This window comes from Rattus norvegicus, chromosome 10 (genome assembly GCF_021556685.1).
Source record: "Rattus norvegicus strain SHRSP/BbbUtx chromosome 10, alternate assembly SHRSP_T2T, whole genome shotgun sequence".
Taxonomy (NCBI): domain Eukaryota; kingdom Metazoa; phylum Chordata; class Mammalia; order Rodentia; family Muridae; genus Rattus; species Rattus norvegicus.
The window spans coordinates 79,775,271-79,796,011 of NC_141543.1; the positions used below are offsets into that span (position 1 = coordinate 79,775,271).

Genomic DNA, 20,741 nt, shown 5'->3' on the forward strand with positions numbered 1-20,741 from the left:
ACACTCTTTCTAGAAGCAAGAAAGATACACAAGGCTGCTATATATGATGCCTAGGTTCTGCAGCAACACACAATCAACAATGTCCTACTCTTACTGCTTATACAATTTTATTTGCCTTAGTATATAAGGTATCATACAAAACATGAATTAATCTCTTACATTTACCTGAGCACTGACATGAGTCAGTACTGTGTCAGAAACTTTAGATTTGCTATCAGTCAGCTAAACAGATTCTGAAACAAACCTGGGTTTAAGTTGTGATGACTACTAGTTTCCATGACCATGACCCATGTGACTTAGGAAAATTACTTAACTTCAAACAGTTTTACAGTCTCTGGGCATACAGTACATAGGGGGTTGTAGTGACAATGTAGAGGAATGATGACCATAAAGAAACCTGGGTCAGTGGAGGGTGCAGACATGGCTCAGTGGTGAAGGGCACCTGCTACTCCTACAAAGGACCCAGTTCAATTCCCAGTACCCACACAGCTTACAACTGCCCTGAACTGAAGCTCCAGGGGATGTGGTGCAGCCCAGGGCACCAGGCACAAAACTAGTACACTTAAATTGATACAGACCAAACACATTCATTTATATCCATATATATAAAATATACCCGTGTGTGTGTGTGTGTGTGTGTGTGTGTGTGTGTGTGTACATAAAAAACAAAAACAAAGAATGTAGCCAAGTGCTTGGCATAAAAATGCTCCACATTGGGGTTGGGGATTTAGCTCAGTGGTAGAGCGCTTGCCTAGCAAGCGCAAGGCCCTGGGTTCAGTCCCCAGCTCCGAAAAAAAGAAAAATGCTCCACATCCACGAACAAAGTATGTTTGCAGAAAACTCAGCATTTGTTAAAGAACTTCAGAATCCAGAAAATACCTAAACCTTTAGAAAAGGCATCAGTAGCTTACCTCAATTTTTTTATTCAAATCTTTACACTCTTGCACCAAGCAATCTCTAGTTCCATAGAATAAATAAACAGCCTGTGGAAAATAGACAAAAGACACTAAATCAAGAAGACACTGTAAATGCGGCCTTAGCGTGCTGAGAAACACGACAGCACAGCTCCTGCTCTGCTACAAGCTGCTGCCTCAGTGAGGCCTGGGCATAAGAACAGACTGGGGATGCCTCTGGCATGAAACTCAGGTTCACCCTTTAACACTCAGTCAGCATCTCATCTGGCAACTGCAGCTGAAGAATTCTAGGTGAATTGTAACATGAAAAGTGAGCCTTTTTTCTCTTTTTGGAGATAGGGCTCATGTAACCCCGTCTGGATTAGCATTTGATACTTAGTCTGAACTCCTAATCCTCCTGCCTCTACCTCTTGGGTACTGAGATTACAGTTGGTTGGCTGTCACCACACCTGGTTTTAAGGGGTTAAACCCAGGGCTGCCGAGTCCTGCATGGCCATTTAAGGGATGGCATGACATGATTCCTGCCCCTGGAACAGAGCCAGCAGGGTGTGGGCCTCCAAGAGTGTTGACTGTTGCTGGACATGAGGCTTGTTTGTATAAGAAATATGTATTTTACTTCACATTCCTCCTGTGGGGAATATCCTCTCTGCCAAGACTATTGGGGAATATCCTCTTTGCCAAGGTTAATGACTCCATGTGACCATCAGAACAGCCCTTAAGGCTGTGGGAAAGTGGGCTGGGGATTTAGCTCAGTGGTAGAGCGCTTACCTAGGAAGCGCAAGGCCCTGGGTTCGGTCCCCAGCTCCGGGGGGAAAAAAAAAAAAAAAAAAAAGGCTGTGGGAAAGAACTATGAAAACATGAGTTAAAAAAAAAAAAATTCTCAACTATGCAAAATATAAGGATGCAATATGAATTATATGTAGGGCTTCACAGACCTAAAAGAATAGAGGCAGTCGCACTAAATAAGCAGCTTGCCAGAAAGATACAAAGGCAGGCAGATTCCTGGGTTCAAGGTCAGCCTGGGACAAAGTTAGTTTAGACCCAGGCAAGATGGGAATAACAATCTCAGGATGGGATCCCACCATTACCAGATATGCTTACAAAGGCAGATCTCTGAATTCATTTGCAATGTTAAAAAATGTGCTTGCTCTCCTTAAGAATCAAGGGGCTGGGGTTGGGGATTTAGCTCAGTGGTAGAGCGCTTGCCTAGCAAGTGCAAAGCCCTGGGTTCGGTCCCCAGCTCCAAAAAAAAAAAAAAAAAAAGAATCAAGGGGCTGGGCTCAAGGAAGGCTGATTGTGGGACAATCATAAGCTGGACCTAGAATAAATGACTTAATTGATGTGTAAATAAAAGACTGGGCTTCGGTGCTTGAGAGCTGAGCTATCTGGCTGAGCTGCCTCAAACAGAACACAGGCTGTCAGCCTGAACCCACTTTGACTTTTGAGTTGCTCTTTTCACAGCTCCTGAAGACCATTTCCTCACCACTCTCCCAGACGAGGCAGGTCCTTGACACAGGGCTACATGCATACTACACATGAACTCTACCAATTGAGCAACATTTCTGAACCGTCTCTCTTTTTGTTTTCTTTGACAGGGTCTTTCCACGCAGACAGAATGGCCTTGATTCGTGGTGATTCTCCTGCCTCAGGTTTCCTATTTTGTTAGAATTATAGAATCATCCTTCTCTTTAGAAGATGACAACAAACCCTATTATTTTGTGGTTTAACTAGTCTTTTTTTTTTTTTTTTTTTTGGTTCTTTTTTTCGGAGCTGGGGACCGAACCCAGGGCCTTGCGCTTCCTAGGCAAGCGCTCTACCACTGAGCTAAATCCCTAACCCCTTAACTAGTCTTTCAGAGGGAGTGAGGGCTATGGATGGGATATTTTGTGTTTACATAGCATTGCCTCCTGATTTACATTTTATAAGACTATGTTGGAGTAAGAAAAATCTCTTTTCCTAATATTCCAGATTATTTACAAAAAAATCATATAAATCTAGCAAACACTATAAACACTTTTTTTTTAATTCATTTATTATATATAAGTACATTGTAGCTGTCTTCAGACACCAGAAGAGGGCATTGGATCTCTTTACAGATGGTTGTGAGCCACCATGTGGTTGCTGGGAATTGAACTCAGGACCTCTGGAAGAGCAGTCGGGGCTCTTAACCGCTGAGCCATCTCTCCAGCCCAACACTTTTGAATATAGAAGGGTTGATAGGAGACCTAAAGTTGCTAACTATACAGATAGCAATATGTATTGTCTTAGTAACATTACTTGTAAAAAGATTTCTTTTTATCTTATGTGTATGGGTGTTTTGCCTGAACATATGTCTGTATACTGCACGTGTGCTTAGTGGCTGTAGAAATCACAGAGGGCATCTGACTCCCTGGAACGGGAGTTAAAAAGGGATGTGGGCTGTCAGGTGGGTGCTGGCAACCAAACCCTGGTCCTCTGCAGGAGCGTCCAGTGCCCATAACCACTGAGCCATCTCTGCAGCCCATGTTATTTTAGTAATATTATTTAAAAATACTAGTGTCTGTGAAAGAGCTGTCCCTGAAAAATTGTGATGGTCCTTTGCATCTATTGGATACTGTAATGGTTGCTGCTACAGTGGTCTTTTAAGAAGACCAGTTCCAGGACTAACTGCTGGAAACAAAGATTTAAAAAATGGCCTATATGATTAGTAAAACTACTAATACAACAGTAGAAATAGTAGCAGGAGCCAATCAAGAAATGAGCAAATGAGAAACAGTGTTACAAAACAGAGCTACTGTAGATTATCTGTTACTCAAGCATAATTGTGGTTGCCAATAATGTTCCTGGCATGTGTTGCTTTACTGTGTTATCATCAACGGCTGAACTGATGATCTGCATAAAGAGATAAATGAAATCTCTCAAGTGATCTTTAAATAGCGATCATGGTTAGGATGGCTTTCCCCTTTCCTTGGTACTCTGCTAGCTATTCTTACAAGTTCACTATGCTTACCCAGAATAGCTAGACGAGCCATGCAAGTTATATTCAACCTTGGTCTCTATTATAGCCACAGTTCTCTCTTTAAACAATAAAGCTTTCATGGGCACCGAGGTCTTTGTGCTCACAGACATGCACATGGGACTGTTCTTCAAGGGAAGGATGTAAAACTTGTTCTCTGTCCAAAAGGCTGGAGCTTTCTAGTCCGGTGACCTTTGCACTCTCTGTGTGGCTAAAGATTTTCTGGCACCAGATCCACCCCCTGATCCTTACTGTAAGCATGTTTTCCTCAGTCGATCTCAAGCAGACAGACACATGTATACTTTGTTGTACATGTGGGATTGAGTTAATTATCACCAGAGTAGTTTTCACCAAATTGTGCTATGCTTAAATATGCCTAAAGTAAACCACCTGGAGTCAGACTCCTGAAGTCTGAACCACCCTTGGCTACTGAGTCCTGTCAAGCAGAACCGCCTTCTTGCTTCCCACAGATCATCACTCTGCAGTCTGTGATGGTCAAAAGACAGACTCTATACTCCGCAACCTAGCATGAAATTTCAACTATTTGTAAAACAGAAATAGATACAACTAATTTCTATTTATTTTTACAGCTAAAAAAAGAATTAAAAAAAAAAATCCCACACAGAGCCAAGCATCGAGGAGCACACCTTTAATCCCAGCCGAGGCAGGTGGATCCTTGCAATTTGAGGCCAGCCCACTCTACACAGCAGGTTTCAGGGCTACCCAGAGAGACCCTGTCTCAAAAAAAAAAATCCAAAAACACTAACAACAAACCAACAAAAACAAAACCCCAAACAATCCTTCCATTTAAGGAACTAGCTACGCTAGGAACTGGAACAAGACTTCTGTCAATTGTCAAGGGTAACTTTAACTGCCTTGTGGCACTCTCCTAAGCTAACATATTTTTTCTATTAGTGACATAACCAAAAAATTTATTTTCCCTAGAATTTTCAGCTATTTACATGTCAACATACTCCAATTAACTTCCATATAAGTAAAATATCCCAACTTTTAATTTTAAAACTCATTATAGTTAACAAAGCATATTTACAGATTTTAATTTGAAATCCTATACAAAGCAGAGCACAGAAATGTTTCTGTAAGTCAGTATGATCTGAATCTAAGAGTGCTAAATATAATTGAACTGTTGATTTTTACTGTACCTTCGCTGATAAGCAGGAAATGTTATTTTATCCAACACACCTTGTTAAGGATTCGGCTGGAAAACAGAGACGGCGCCTTCTCACGATGAGCATGAAAATTGAGAGCCATGAGGGCATCGGGTCCAATAGAGAAGTAGTTGTTCATTGTGAACTCCTGGGAGAGAGGAATGGACAATGACTCTAGCAGCTGAGCCACACAGGCCAGTCTTAGTCTGCACTCTTCTGGAAAATGCACTACTTTTCCTCTCTCTTTTCTCACACAGGACTCCTGCTGCTTCTGCTTGGCTCGCCACACCTCAGATCCTCCATCTGGAAGGGCTCTGAATTTTGTCAGTAGGCTTTGTCTCCTGTGTTCTCATGGCACCACTTGCTCTGGACCTTCTGTGCGATTTCAGACTCTGTGGGTCTAAACTTTTTACTCCCTTAGTCCGTACTATCAATTCAGCCTAAATTCTTCTGTCTCCATGTCTAGCTGTGTTCTCAGTCCTAAGCAGAAAGCATAAGCCACCAGCCTCTTGTTCAGCACCCCACAGTCATCTGAGTCAGCATGCCAAGTACCTCATCCATTACACGGGAACTAAAGTTCTTTCTTTTTATTTTCTTGGTTAACACCATTTCCATGCATCTTAGCATGAAAATTAGAACTCTTGTAGCTATGCATTCTCCTCCTGAGGGCATCAACGCCAAGTCTCCATCAGTCTAATGTTAGAGTCTCCAAACTGATTGTCCCATGTTCTCCTTGTGACTGTAAGCCATGGCCACACGTCTTTAGAATTTTTCCTAAATATAGATGGGGACTGTGGATAGCCCAGAGGCAAGTACATGGGCAGCATGCGTGAAACCTTGACTTTGATTCCCAGTAAACAGATATTCTCTTATCTCTGCTATTTGCTGGCATGCTTCACCTCTGTGAGGGAAATTGTTTCTTCGCTGACCCAAATTAGCTCGACCTGCCAGGGTGGCAGAACTAGCGCACTTGGGCAATACTCTCTTCCACAGCACACTTTATACAGTCCAGCTTGGGGCTGGGCTGGGGCTCAGTGGCAGAGGGTTCACCTAGCACCTCCCATAATGCAAGCCAACGGGAAAACGGACAGAAGCAGCAGCGCTCAGTGAGGAAGGCAGGCACTCTGCACTCTATTCTGCCCCGGCCCCTTTACACCAGGTGGCCCAGCCCACCACGGACACTGCAGACATCTGTAGCTGCTTACAGCTCAAGCACTAACACGTACCTTGGGTTTCCTTAAACTGTAGTAGCCTTTATTTGTTACCTGCACTTTCCATCTAAGAAACAGAAGTCAAAAAAATTCTACGTTAGTAAGTGCTGCTTTTAAAGCATTTGAGAACTTAGTTACATCTAAGCAAGTGTGCAAATTTTGGCATAATTTATAACTGAAACATTTATAATATCAAGACAAGACACCAGCACCTGTTGTAAGTACAGCAAATATAGTTCTTTTCATTTAAATTATATTGAACTTGGTTTTTTTTAGATCGATCTATCTATCTATCTATCTATCTATCTATCTATCTATCTATCTATCTATCGATCTACACATACATACATACACTGTAGCTGTCTTCAGACACACCAGAAGAGGGCATCAGATCCCATTACAGATGGTTGTGAGCCACCATGTGGTTGCTGGGAACTGAACTCAGGACCTCAGTCAGTGCACTTAACCACTGAGCCATCTCTCCACACTCCCACAGACCCCCCTTTTTTGAGATAGTCTCAACACTATGGCCTAGGTTGGCCTCAGATTCATGGCAATTCCTGTTTCAATCTCCCAAATGCTGGGATTACAGGTATGAGTCATCGTGCCTGGCCAACTTCATTACATTTTGTAGCTACACAAGTCGTCATTTATAAAAACAATATCCCCAAGCTCAAGTATCAGCCTCGCTAGCACAGTGCAGCTCACCTGTCTAGTTTGATTCCATCTGCTTCCATTACATTCCTTAAGACCTGTGCAACCGGGATTTCTCCAGCATAGCCAGTACCCCAGCCCAGGGTGTTGGATAGGTCGTTGCCTGTTCCCAGAGGTAAGACTGCAACCTCTGGAATGTATTTTTCTTGTCCCTAAAATATAAATGACACACTGCAGATTTTTCTCTTTAGATTATTTGTAGCACAGTAGTAATTGTAAAATTTAAAGACTGATGCAACAAAGACACAAACACAGCAACTGTAAGTGTGCAAACTCCTTAATCAGCGTCTCATTCCTAACTACTGATAGTCGCCTGTTAGCTTCATTCTTTTGGGGGGAGGCGGTGCAGAACTGAATCGCACATGCTAGACAAGCACCCTACCACTGGGCCACATCATCAGTCGCCATTACAGTAGTTTGCAAAGACAGATACCTTAATCTTCATTTCATCAATTGCATCGAGGACCCAGCCCACAGTCCCATCCCCTCCACAAACAAGGACTCGAACGGAGTAATAAGGAAGAAGAGTGCACAGCTGCAGAGCTTTGATCGGAGGAGTTTTAGTGACATCGAACACCTACAAACGAAGGGACAAGACGACTGTTATTTTCACCCAGCACTGTCTTTCACTGCCTGGACTACCTTCTGGATGAACAGAGGGCGACCGAGTAGCAACTCCGACTATTTCGCATTTCCTCTCGCAGCTCCCCCGAGACAGACCACACCTCCTGTTACTGCGGCTCAGACTGTACACTGACCCACAGAGGAGGAACCAGCCTTACTTATTCCACTGATTAGGACACTGAGGCCAGGAGGTTAGGTCAGCTGCTGGCCAATCTGTAGGTGCTGAGGTACGGTTCAAATGGAGTCTGACGCTGTCTGACTCCTTTCCATTCACCTCACACCACAGTGGGCCAAGCCCTCCTTTAGCCAGTGTTCCATTCATTATGCCTTAAAAGCAAAACAAAATACTAGCACAAACTTCTAAAAAAACAATTCTGACAAATACACAGTGACCTAAAATGTAAGGACTCTGATTATCTATAAGTATTTACTGACACAGGGACTACTAAGAGATTAATGGCCTCTGTATAGTGACCTCTGTGGTAGAGTTTATAGTAATTCAAGTGCAGGGACAATCAATTTCCAATGATAGGAAACTTGATAAATCACCACATATCTGTTAAGTTGCTAGTTAGTCATTGGGTTTGAAATTACGAAGATATATCGCAACGGCAGAAAATATTTAAATCACCGAGGAAACACAAGTTTGCGCATGTTACTGTTAATAGCAGTTACCGTCTACACCTTCCGACTCTACTGACCTGCCTTTCCTGGCTAGGCCACAGGAATGCAACTGTGCGGTATGATCCCTTCAGCCGGGAGTGATGTAGCAGGATAGTTCCCTCACAGTAATGTATAGTTGGTGTCTTTCATTCACTGAGAAGTACACCACCTTATGCAGACAGTCTGCTTAACCACTCGGCAGCCAGTGGACAGCCGAGCCAGCCTACCTCTGTCAAGTATGGACACCGCTGCCCTTGAACCTCTGCTCCCGAGTCTGCGAGACATAAGGCTTCATCCCCATGAAACGGGATCGCTAGGCGCTACGATTCTTGTTTTACTTTATATTTGAAGGGCTTGAGTGTTTTACAATCACTACTCTTTCCTATGAACTAAACAGTGAGTCAAGGCACCAATAACCATGGCATTTCAGGGAAAATAAAAGGTAACAATAAGGAGACTTAGAAGGAAAGCCTTCTCTTTCAGTTACCTGGACGGGATTTAACAGCATCTTAAACTCTCCCAACAGTCCTTCTCCCATGTTAGTTCCACTACGAGAGTTGGCCAGGATTATTAATGGGGTCCACTGCTTTCCAAACTTAGAAGCAAGCTAAAAAGAAAAAATGAACGGGAACAAAATGGGGTTAGAGTGAGAGATGGCAAACATAAAACTTCCCTTAGTAACAGTGGAGCTGCAAGTTGCTGAGATAAGAACTATGCAGCACCATGGAGACAATAAAAACCCAGGAATGCATAGGACTGTCCAGCTTAGCCTTCCACTCAATGTAGACTTATATGTATGTCTCTATGTGAAGGTCAGACCCTCCCTCCCTCCCTTTCGAGGTAGTCTTGTTTGGTCTGGAACTCAGAGATCAACTTCCCCCAGACACCCAAGTGCTGCGATAAAAAGTGTTCCAGCAGAGGGGCTGTCTTCCTTCTGAAGACTCTCTCCCCACAGGTCAGGACTTGTCAGTTATGCTAGGCTGGCTGGCCACCAAGGCCCCGAAGCTCTGTCTCCCTAGGCAGGCTTGCTCATAAATGCCACCAGCTCAACCTCCAACACAGATGCTGAGGACTGAGCGAGCCCCTTATGCCTGCATGGCAAGTACTGACCGACTGAACCATTTCCTGTCTCCACAGTATTCCTTCTGCATCATCCATTTTAAGAAATCAAATGAAATCAACTTTTTTGTTGTTGTTTTTCTTGTTTTGAGACAGGGTTTCTCTGTGTAGCCCTGGCTGTTCTAGAACTCACTCTGTCCTCAGAAGCCAGGGGGTGCCAGTCCCTTGGAACTAGAAGTACAGACAGCTGTGAGCTGTGCCGTGGGTGCTGGGAATTGAAACTGGGCCTCTGGAAGTGCAGCCAGTGCTCTTTACTGCTGAGCCCTCTTTCCGGCCCCTTTATCATTCTTTAAACAATATTTTCATGAGGCTCCTGCAGAGGACTTGACTGTGGTTTCCAGAACCCACTTCAGGTGGCTCACAAAAGCCTGTTAGAAGACAACTAGAAGTCCTTTTAAATATGAATATCCAAGCATGTCCTAACTGACTTCTGACTAATACAGAGGGGCTGGCAAGATGGCTCAGCAGGTAAAAGTGCTCACTGCCCCGCCCAACACCCTCAGTTCAATCCCTGGAACCTACCCGGCAGAAAGAATCAACCCAACTCCCACAAGTTAACTCCGCACATCCTCCATGGCACGTGCACAGTCCCCATGAAATAAGTAAATGTAATAAGCGTTTAAAAAACATTTTATTTTCATTTTCAGTTGTGTGTGATGTGCATGTGTTGAGTGCAGGTACCCATGGAGTCACACATGAGCTCATGGTACATGCACACATGCATACATACAAGTAAATAACATTTTTTTAAAGAAACTCATTAATAAAGCAGTCCACTCTATCGTTAAATCAAATTAGTATAAAAACAAGAAAATGGGGTTCTTAGTAATTTTCATTGACTTCTAAAATAATCAGTCATCAGATAATTTACCACATACATACCACATTACCTAGGTTGAGTGTCCCTTACCAGAAATGCTTGAACCCTAAGTGCTGAGTGTCCTCCTCACCCCCTCAGGCCTGTGGCCTCACTCTGCGTCTCCCCTCCCGTTTCCTCTCACAGTTACTAAGCTTGGTCTGAATGTGGACCTATCCGTCAGAGCCTGGAGCACCAGTGGACATAAACAGACACCATGTCTTCCACTCTATGAACTGTTGCCAGCAGATCAGCAGCCAGCGGTAGGCTGTGTCATCGTGCCTGTCCCTCATGTGTCCTGTCGTCATTCTATTTTGTTCCCCCCACCCTGACAAAATTTCTCTGTATAACTCTGGATACTCTGAAAACCTGTATTCTGTAGACCAGGCTGGCCCCAAATTGAGTGATCCACCCAGAGTGCTGGGATTAAAGACAGGCACCACCTTACCTGGCCCGAAGTGTCTCTTAGTTTGGCGTGTGTTTGCACATACACAATGGGGTGTTTTGGAAATCAGATCCAAGTTTAATATGAAGTTGATTTAATTAACTATGTATGAACCTTCATACGTAGCACATAGGTAATTTTGCAGGACATTTTTTACTGTCCCTACATTTTGACTACAACCTGAAATTGGAGGATTTTCTACCTGTGGTGTCATGACAGCACCTAAAATGTTGGATCAGGGATGCTCAACCTTTACATCTGGGAGTCTGTCCCCAGTTAATAGACATCATGTTCTTTTAGCCATCGACAAACTGGATTTTATTTTCCCTTATCTCTTTGTTTTCCTTTTCTGGATGTATCTGGGGATATATCAGCTTGCAAGATTTTGTTGTTTGTGATTCCCAGTTGTTTTGCTTTGTTCTTTGAGACAGGGCCTCACAGATCTGTCTGCCTCCTGCCTCTGCCTCTTGAGTACTGTGATTTAAGGCTCTTTTACTATTTCATGCATAGATGGGTGTTTTAGCTGCATTTATGCCTGTGTTCTAGATCGAAGCAATGCCGCAGGCCACAGGGCGCACTGGATCCCTTTGTATGAGAGTTAGATCTGGTTCTGAGGCTCCACTTAGGTGCCGAGAATCAAATCATGATCCTCTGGAAGAACAGTCAGTGCTCATAACTGCTGAGCCCCTCTCCAGAGCCCGGCTCTTAGTTTTTGAAACCAGATTTTACTAAGCATTCCAGAATTTGCCATATAAACTAAGCTGGCCTTAAACTTTTGGTCCTTCTGCCTTTACCTCCTAAGTGGTGCTAGTAAGGATGTCTGACATCATGGTGGACCTTGGGTAAGGTTTCACCGTTTACCATAACAACATTTTATATCCCTTTACCTCTTAGTTACTTAATTCCCAATTTTTCTCAAATACACAAAATTAACTATCTTATATGTTAAATTTAAATGAATAAAATTATAAGAAAATAAATTACCACTTCATAATTTGTGTTTTTGTCTTTACGCATCTGGTTAATGGACGTTAAATAACTTGGAGGGATGATGAGATTTTTGAATTCTCCAAAATCACACTTCTCACTCTTTAAGCTGCCTCTCATGCACTCATCGTGGACTGTCTGCTGGCACCAAACACACCTGAGGAAAGTAGAAACAGCTGTCAACTATTGTTAAACCAGTGTTCCCAAGCCACAGATCATATTCTGTGAAAAGTTAAAACAGTCTATTCACACAGAAATAAACGTAATAAAAAATTCCACAAAAATACTACACATGATCATAATTTTAAAGTGAATAAGTAACTTCTTAGGGCAATTCTGTAATTTGGTAATACCTGTAGGCACAACCTCCCTAAAAAGGTCAACCTGGAACAACAGCTGTACATAGAAACGTGTGTGCATTAGGTCAATCTGTTGATGATACCTGTAGTTCCATGAGCCTGGTCTGGAAAGGTTCCAACTTTTATGTAGAATGCAAAACAGCCCATTTCTTTTTTTGAAGACTTTATTTTATGGCATTGACGTTTTAGATGCATGTGTATGTGTATAAAGGTGTGGGAACTGGAGCTGGAATTACAGACAGTGAGTGGCACGCTGCCACGTGGGTGCCAGGTTCTTTGTTAGAGCAGCCAGTGCTCTCAACCACTGAGCTATCTTTCCAGCCCCCAAACATCCCACTTCTTTTAGGAGCTGATAAATAGCTCAATGTCTGGTTCTAAAACAAAGATAGGACATGTGCATCCAGATCTACTCTGTTCTGGTGCCAGTGCCAACAACAGGCAGGGATTAGTGCTGGAGACTCAGGCTTTCTATTATTAATCTGCTCAACTATTTAATCCACTCACAGATAAGACACACCTGACTAGCAAAATGAGGCCACCAGAGAAGAGCAGAATCAACTGATTTATAAAGGAGGGAATGTTGACTCTGGGCCTTCTATTTTAAAGGTGTTTTTTCCTCTTGGATGTTGGGACTTGTCAAGTAATTACTGCTGCTTACTCAAGAGTTCTATTGAGGGCTAAAAATAGATACCTGAACATTGTGTTAGAGACAATTACAGCACGGCGTGCTCAGGACATTTATAAATAATGGCCTTTAACGTCAGAAACTGTAGCAGATGGTTACGGTTGATGTAACCGTTCCGTCTACTGGTGGCCTGCGGCTAACTCCTATTTTATTGCGATCACTGTATACATTATTGTTTTTGATAAAAGATTCTGCTTTTTGGCTCTGTGGCTTTGAATTCCAGGTTTGAGAGTAGTAGAATTAGAGCAAGAGGGCCAAACTTGGCTTGGGTCAATTTTTCCCTCCAGTGCTGGGGATGCAACCCAGTTCCTGCTATTCTGCTGTTCTGTTTCTTACCTACATACATATGACTGTAGCTCAGCTAACTCTAAGTACTATATTATATTTATTTTCTCCCAGATACCACATTTAGGGGAAAAGGGTCAAATCTCACCATGTATGTCTGTGTGAGGGTGTCAGCTCTTGGAGTTACGGTTGGAGCTGCCATATAGGTGCTGGGAATTGAACCTGGGTCCTCTCTGGAAGTGCAGTCAGTGCTCATAATCACTGAACCATCTTTCCAGCTCCTCTCACAACCAATTTTTAAGCTGAGTAAGACTACGAGACACTGATCTACTTACTCACCTCCTTGGTTTCACCCCTGCATGGCTAATCAGATCTGGCATGTAAACTGTTGTCACAGGGAGATAAGCAGTATGGGATACACTGTGAGGAGCCATAGTTTCCCCTTCAGAAAATGCTGTTCTTGGAACAAAACAAAATAAAAAAGAAACAAAACCCAACAAACAAACAAAAACCTATAGTGTCGAAAAAGCATGGGCAGGGGCTGGGAGATGGCTCTGCAGTTAAAAGCATTTATTACTCCTGCAGAGGACCTGGTTAGACTCCCATGGCTCATCAGCATTATAACTCGACCTCTAGGGGAGCTGACACCCTCTTCTGACCCGGGGACACCAGGCATTCATGGGGCACATAAATGTATGCAGGCAGAGCACAAGTGCACCCCAAAAAACTAATACCCCCAAGAACCTCCTGACGGGGTTACACATGATGGTGGCCTTATAAAAGATAATTATAATCTAAAAATGGTATATTATTACTGAACATAATTGCAAAAATACCCACTCAAGTATTTCACAATAATTTCCTCTAGGAAGACAAGACTAAGGCTGGGGAGGCATGATCTTCTTTTTTTTTTTTTTGGTTCTTTTTTTCGGAGCTGGGGACCGAACCCAGGGCCTTGCGCTTCCTAGGTAAGCGCTCTACCACTGAGCTAAATCCCCAGCCCCGAGGCATGATCTTCTAACCCTGTTATTTTTGTGTTTAGTTAAGTTTCTAAAAACTAGAATATATTCATGAATTTCTTCACTAAGTTTTTAAAAACCGTATTTTAAATAACACTAACATGCTTGAGAATTTAGGTATGTAGATAAAGTCATCTACAGACAGCCACTCAATTCTTTGGAGCACTTACTCCCAGTTTTACAGTGCGAAAATGCTTTTCAAGTAGGAACCTGGTCTGTATATGTACTGGACACTGTGTTCCTTCCTAGTTGGTATCAGGCATATTTTCCTAAGATATTTCCTAAGAGTATTTTCTAAAAACCTGGGTTAGGAAGAAATGTGTAATATTACATTATATGGATGGATATGTTATAACTTAGTCAATATTTTTTCTGCTAATTTTTTTCTGTTTTCTCCTTAGGGTTTCATGTATTCCCAGCTGGCCTCAAACTCTGTATCTGGCCAAGGATGACCATGAATGTCTGTGATCCCCCTGCCTCCCACCTCTCAGGTGTTGAGATTACAGGTGTGCATGACCAGAGGAGTTATGTGGTGGTGGCTTCATACACAATAGGTAGGCATTCTACTGACTAAGCTACATCCCCAGGCCCTAAACCATGGTTTTTAAAGCCCTGTCCACTAGTACCTAAAAACCTGTCTGGATGATAAAAAAAAAAGTACTCTACTGTTTTAACTCAGAGATCTTTTATAACTATGTAAACTGAGTTTTCTTTCTTTCTTTTTTAAGATTTATTTATATGAGTACACTGTCGCTGTCTTCATACACACCAGAAGAGGGCATCAGATCCCATCACAGATGGTTGTGAGCCACCATGTGGTTGCTGGGAATTGAACTCGGGACCTCTGGAAGAGCAGTCAGTGCTCTTAACCACTCCGCCTGCCTCTGCCTTCCAAGTGCTGGGATTAAAGGTTTGTGCCACCAATGCCCAGCTAATCTAATACATTTTTTAAAAGTTAAAAGTGAGGCTAGAGGGATGAATCTGTGATTAAGGGCACTGGGTGCTCTTGGAGAGGACCTGGGTTTGACTCCCGGCACCTGCACAGCAGCCCACAACTCTTTGCAACTCCAGTTCCAGGGGATCAGAGGCTTTTTTTTTTTTTTTTGGTTCTTTTTTTCGGAGCTGGGGACCGAACCCAGGGCCTTGTGCTTCCTAGGTAAGCGCTCTACCACTGAGCTAAATCCCCAGCCCCGATCAGAGGCTTTCTTTTGGCCTCCATGTAGTACGAAGTATACATGTGATGCAGATAAACTTGTAGGTAAAAAACCCACACACATACAACTTAAAAGAAAAACAACTTAAATATGGCAACCACCTATCTTTGCTTGACTGTGATCACCTGGATTTTGGCTTATTTTCTGGCATCAGTATTAATAACGCTCTCAATGTGACCCAGCATGGACCGTAAGTTCAAATGTAACAAGAACATTTAAAGATGGGTCAATGGTTATGAATGTGTACAACTGCTCTCACAGAGGACCCTTTGATTCCCAGCACCCATGCTGGGAAGCTTACATCAGCTCCAGGGTAGGCTGATGCCCCTTGTGGCTGCTGTGGGTATCTGCACTCGTGTGCAGATAGCAATACCAACACCCGCTACAATGTGCCCACACTCACAGTAGCTTCAGAGTTATTACCACCTTTCTGCTCTGCTCTTGAAAGTGTGTGAGGTTTTCTACTTGTTGGAAATAAAACCTGTTACACAGTAAAGTCCAGACAAAGCTCTAATAAGGCTGGGTGTTGGAAATCTTGGGGAACCAGCCCTACTTTATCTTCCGTTTTCTCAACTGCGGACAGAGCCAGGAGAGGATCTGCATGGCAGCACTGTTGCTCACCAGCCTCCAACACGGAAGCCTGTTTCACACAGCATTCCACCACGCAAGATCCCTTGTTCAGTGTATATGCTGAAGCCATGAAAACACTCTCAGTCTAACTCAGGCGACTCATCTGAGACACTAGTCCTGAAAGATCTGACAACAGAAATTCCCTTTCAGGGCTGGTCAGAGAGCCCAGCAGCCTGATGAGTTAAGAGCTCACTTCGCAAAGTTGCCTCCTAACCACATATACAACTCCACTGCAAAGGGGCAATCCCCTATAAATAAATGAGTGGCAGGTGTAATACTCCTTTCCTGTCTTGCCCGTCAAACACTTGACTATGACACCAATTGCTGTGTTAGCAAAAGAAATTTAAAACGCTGCTTTGGGAAGACCCCTGTTTGCATAGTTCTGAACCAAGAACCAATTGGTTTTGTGACTGGCATAAGGTTCTTTGGGTATCCTTCATTTTTCCTTATGAAAAATGGGGTGCTATAGATTAGCCACTCTTCAGGCAGCACTTAAGAGGCCTTTGATGGAAATTAAGAGCCCTGGAAAGGGTGGGAAGTTTTGTGTGGTGGTGGTGTTCAGTAAGAGTGCTGAAATAGCATGCTTAAGGCCTTTGGGTTCGATACCCAGCACCTCATGAACTGGTGCTGCACCATGGTGGTGGTGCACACCGGTAATCTCAGCACCGGGAGGGGAAGGCAGAAGCATTAAAAATTCAAGGTCATCTTTTGCTATCCAGTGAGTTTGAGGCTAGCCTGGCTACAGGAGACTTTGTCTCAAACAGCAACATCTACATGAGACCTGCTGCAAACGCCAGGGATGTCGTGAGTAGTTTAGGCCATTTGCTGAGATTGCCACCCACTGTTTGCAATCCTGCCTCCCACAAAAGCCATACCGGTAGTCGCAGAGTTTAGGCTGGCTGCCACACTGCTGCCTGCAGATTACACAGTAAGTGCACAGGGGGACGTTGCCGCGGATCCAGTGGTGGGGCATCGCATCTGCGGCCCTGCTGTCGTTCTTGAGCATGATCTCCTTGCACGGGAAGCGCTTGTCGACCTTCTTGAGGCAGCCCTCGTCCACGCGGAGCCCGCAGCAGTCGCAGAAGGCTCCTTGCAGGATGTGCTGGGCGCACACGCAGCAGTAGGTGGGGTGGCTGAACAGGTCGGTGTCACGCCAGCAGTGCTTGCTCTTGCGGAAGATGTCCCTGCGGTGCAGCTGCCGGCGCGAACGCTGCAGACTACACCATAAGGTGATGAACACCGGCAACAGCACGGAGAACAGCGTCCATAGGATCAAGTGGCCATCGGGGAGCAGGCCCTGCGCCGATGGGCCGGACCGCTGGTCTCCCTCCATCTTCCCAGGCCCAGGCGTGGCCTACGGAGAGGCCGGGTCCAGGGGACTTGCTCTAGGACTCACAGCGTGGGGTTGCAGCTCGTCTTCGCTGCGCGTGGCCTCGGCCCCGGGAAAGGCGCAGGTCGCACCCGCGGGCTCCGTGCAGCACAGGCCCGGCCCGTGGCCACCGTGCTCACAACGGCCGTCGCGCTGGGCCTCGCCCGCGCCCCTATCGCGAGGTCTCTGGAGACCCCAGTTCGCTCTCGCGGTCTCGGGTACCACCTCCAGCCAAGCCTCTGGCCGCCGTCCCACCCTCACGCTGTGAGATGTGCGTGGGATGAGGAGGCCGCGCTTGAGGAGCGCACCTGCGCAGTCCGCACGCCGGCCGGCTGCTTAGCGAGGACTGGGCGGGGCCTGACGCGCCCAGAACAAGGGCGGGGCCAGGTAGGACAAGGCCTATGGTGGCGCTTTCCGATGGTGGGCGGAGCTAGAGGAGGGCGGGGCCTGCGCTGATATTTATTTATAGGCGGGACCAGTTGTATTTATTGGCGGGTCGCGCGGCTGCCTTGGGTGGGAGGGGTCAGGTGGGCGGGGCGGAGGCTGGAAGTGGCTTGCGAAGTTGAAAGACATCAAGGGTTTGGACCATATAGGAAAGTGTTTGTTCTTTTGAAAGTGTTATGTTCTGAATGGCACAAATCAAAGATTGCCAAAAGTCACTAGTGCTCTTTGTGTATAAATAAAATAACATAATAAAGTAACCGGGCATGTGTCCTGCAGAGGTGGATGGATCTCAGTGAGTTCAGGATCAGCCTGTGTGAGGACCAAAACAGAAAAACGACACCATACAGGTTAAGAGTTCTGTTTGCATTTAAGGATGAGCTCCCGTTTGTTCCGTGTTTGTTTGACCCATCTGCACGGATGTGCTTGATCACTTGCCGGCCAGAGGTAAATCAGGGGGGCACATGTAGGCAGGAAATACGTCAAGATATATGCTTGCCCCTGATTGAACCTGATGGGAAATGAAGTGAATTGTGGGTTTTGCCCTTTTAAGCTTCTGTAAAGCACGACTCGAGGCCATTTTCTGGGAACCCAGAGGTGGACCTGGCCAGAGAGTCCATCACCCTGGCCAATAGTTAATTAAAGCTTACTTTAAACTTGGTTTTAAATTGTGGTAGTGGTCTTATGCTCTACTGGTGGGATTAACACGGGTTCTTGGTCAACTAGGGACACACAATAAGACTCTGTCTCAAACAAATAAGCAAAGCAAAACAAACAAACAAAAAACTCAAACCAAAACAACCCCAACAGTTCACCACAACCCCCCAGATCACTTTCTTTTTCTTTGGCTATTCATGGGCCAGGGAGATGGTTCAGCAGGAACCTGCCACTATGCCTGACAAACCTCACTTTGATTCTTGGGACCCAAACACTCTCTGTGGCATGTGAGTACCTACAGACGTATACACAAACATAAATAATAAGTAAATAAGCAAACATAGTTCTAAAAAGAATTACTTTGGGCATACAGGTCGGCTTCAGTTTCAGCCATGAGAGAGTTTCTATAATCTGTTCTATAATTCTATAGTAGAATTCTATAATTCTATAAAATGCAGGCTCTAGTCCCCCTTTTCTTGAGGAAGAGACCCGAGATCATTTTCTCTTTGAGACAGTTTCATCCCCTAAGCCAGGCTGGCCTATAATGCGTGGCCATTGTCCTGCCTCTGCCTCTCCAGTGCTGGGAAACACAGGGCAGTACCGCTCTGCCTGGCTGTGAGCATCTACACTTGTAACCGCTATCGGGTGACAGCTATGATGATGCCTGTGGCCGGGGAACACACTGTGAGCCTGAAACTGGCATATGGAACAGTCTGGAATTGGAAGATGGAGACTGTTTAAGTGGGGAGCCGATCAGACGGGCTGGGGAGTGTTGGGAACAGGGCTCTGCCCTGTACCTGTGGGATTGCTGCTTAGGCTTGCCATTTTCCCTGTAGGTCCTACATCCTCATCTGTAACCTGAGCGAGTCGGAAAGACCTCTGCAGCGTTGCTTCTGCTGCCATCACTGGTGCTGTGTTACCATTTTCTATAAATCCTTCCGGGTGCAGAACCCTTAAAGTTATTAACAGGCAACAACAAACACACTCCTAAAAAGTGTGTTTTGACTATTTGGAAAATACAACAAATTAAAGGGAAGGGGGAAAAAAAAGCACCAACCAAGTGTTAGTCCAGGGACAACTGGTGTTTTAAACATTTGACATGTTTTTCTTCTTCTGTTGCCTTTTCTCTTTTCTTTTCTTTTCTTTTTCGAATGTATCCCACACTGGTCTGAAACTCACTGTGTAGCTGAGGATGATCTTGGGCTTTTGATCCTCCTGCCTCCACTTTCCAAGCTCTGGATTACAGGAGAGGGGTATCAAACCTGGTTTACTTGATGTAGGGGGTGGAACCCAGGGCTGCCCAGTAGGTAAAGCCCCAGCCAGCCCTCTTATGTTTCCCTTTGGAAATAGTGGCTACCTTTTTGTATGCATACTTAGGGGCAAGTGGTAAACACATTCTCTGTCTGGGTGTGTTCCAAATTTAGATTTAGATTTCAAGGTAGTGTGTGTGTGTATGTGTGTGTGTGTGTGTGTATGTGTGTGTGTATGTGTGTGTGTATGTGTGTGTATGTGTGTGTATGTGTGTGTATGTGTATGTGTATGTGTGTGTATGTGTATGTGTGTGTACGTGTGTGTGTATATGTGTGTGTATGTGTGTGTATGTGTGTGTATGTGTGTGTGTATGTGTGTGTGTGTGTGTGTGTGTTTATGTGCTCAAAAGAGTGTGTTTGACAGAGTCACACTATGCAGCCCAAATAAGTCTCAAATGGTCCCATGGTTTGTGATCCCTTTGGCAAACCTGTATCTCCAAAAATGCTTACTTTATGATTCATAAAAGTAGCAAAGTTACAGCTACAAAGTAGCACAGAGGACTGGAGAGATGGCTCAGAGGTTAAGAGCACTGACTGTTCTTCTAGAGGTCCTGAGTTCAATATCCAGCAACCACATGGTGGCTCACAACCATCTGTAATGGGATTGAAAGGTAAAAGTTTTAAAGTTGCCCCCCTAGACACAAAGTTTAGAGCAGAAGAAAAAAAAAAAACAGGTTAGGAACCAGAATTATATGTTCCAAGAAGCCTCTCCTGGGGCTATAGAATGGGTAACTACATTGGCCAGCTCAACAGCTTTCTCCCAGAAACTAGCTGACCATAAATCTTAGAGAACAATCTTGAGAAGCAGGAAGCAACTTCTCCTAGGAACTAGCGGACCATAAAGTTAAACAACCCGAGAAGCAGGAGACAGCTTCTTCTAGGAAACAATCTTGAAAAACAGAGAGATTTTCCTTGTGATTTTTCACTGTTATTCTACACACTTTCCAATGACGCCATCCCTGCCCCCTCGGGTTGTGGTTTCTCCCTTTAAATACCTCCCAGCCTCTCGGACCTGCCCCTGCGTGGGATATGAGTCCGACCCCAGTGCACTGGTTGCTATCGATAAACCTCATGT

General features: G+C 44.6%; 1 protein-coding gene and 1 long non-coding RNA gene across 6 annotated transcripts in view; one reads left to right on the forward strand and one right to left on the reverse strand.

Annotated features, from left to right (window-relative positions):
* LOC120095172 (uncharacterized) overlaps window positions 1-2,925 on the forward strand; it is a 16,304-nt gene extending 13,379 nt beyond the window's left edge. Inside the window, exon 5 of the long non-coding RNA XR_015631934.1 lies at window positions 2,510-2,925. This is a non-coding gene — a long non-coding RNA (uncharacterized LOC120095172). The remainder of the gene's footprint in view (window positions 1-2,509) is intronic.
* Window positions 1-17,571, reverse strand: part of Dgke (diacylglycerol kinase epsilon) — a 25,567-nt gene extending 7,996 nt beyond the window's left edge. Inside the window, exons 1-8 of one of the 5 annotated variants that reach the window (XR_015630918.1) lie at window positions 16,765-17,570; window positions 11,695-11,854; window positions 8,778-8,897; window positions 7,437-7,580; window positions 6,998-7,155; window positions 6,305-6,356; window positions 5,113-5,226; window positions 912-983 (exon numbers count right to left, since the gene is read on the reverse strand). Coding sequence is in view for 2 of the 5 variants with exons in the window: in NM_001394358.2 (NP_001381287.1) it covers window positions 912-983; window positions 5,113-5,226; window positions 6,305-6,356; window positions 6,998-7,155; window positions 7,437-7,580; window positions 8,778-8,897; window positions 11,695-11,854; window positions 16,765-17,222 (1,278 nt within the window). In the remaining 3 variants the exon portion in view is untranslated. 5 annotated transcript variants of the gene reach the window in all.
* Between the last annotated feature and the right edge of the window lie 3,170 nt (window positions 17,572-20,741).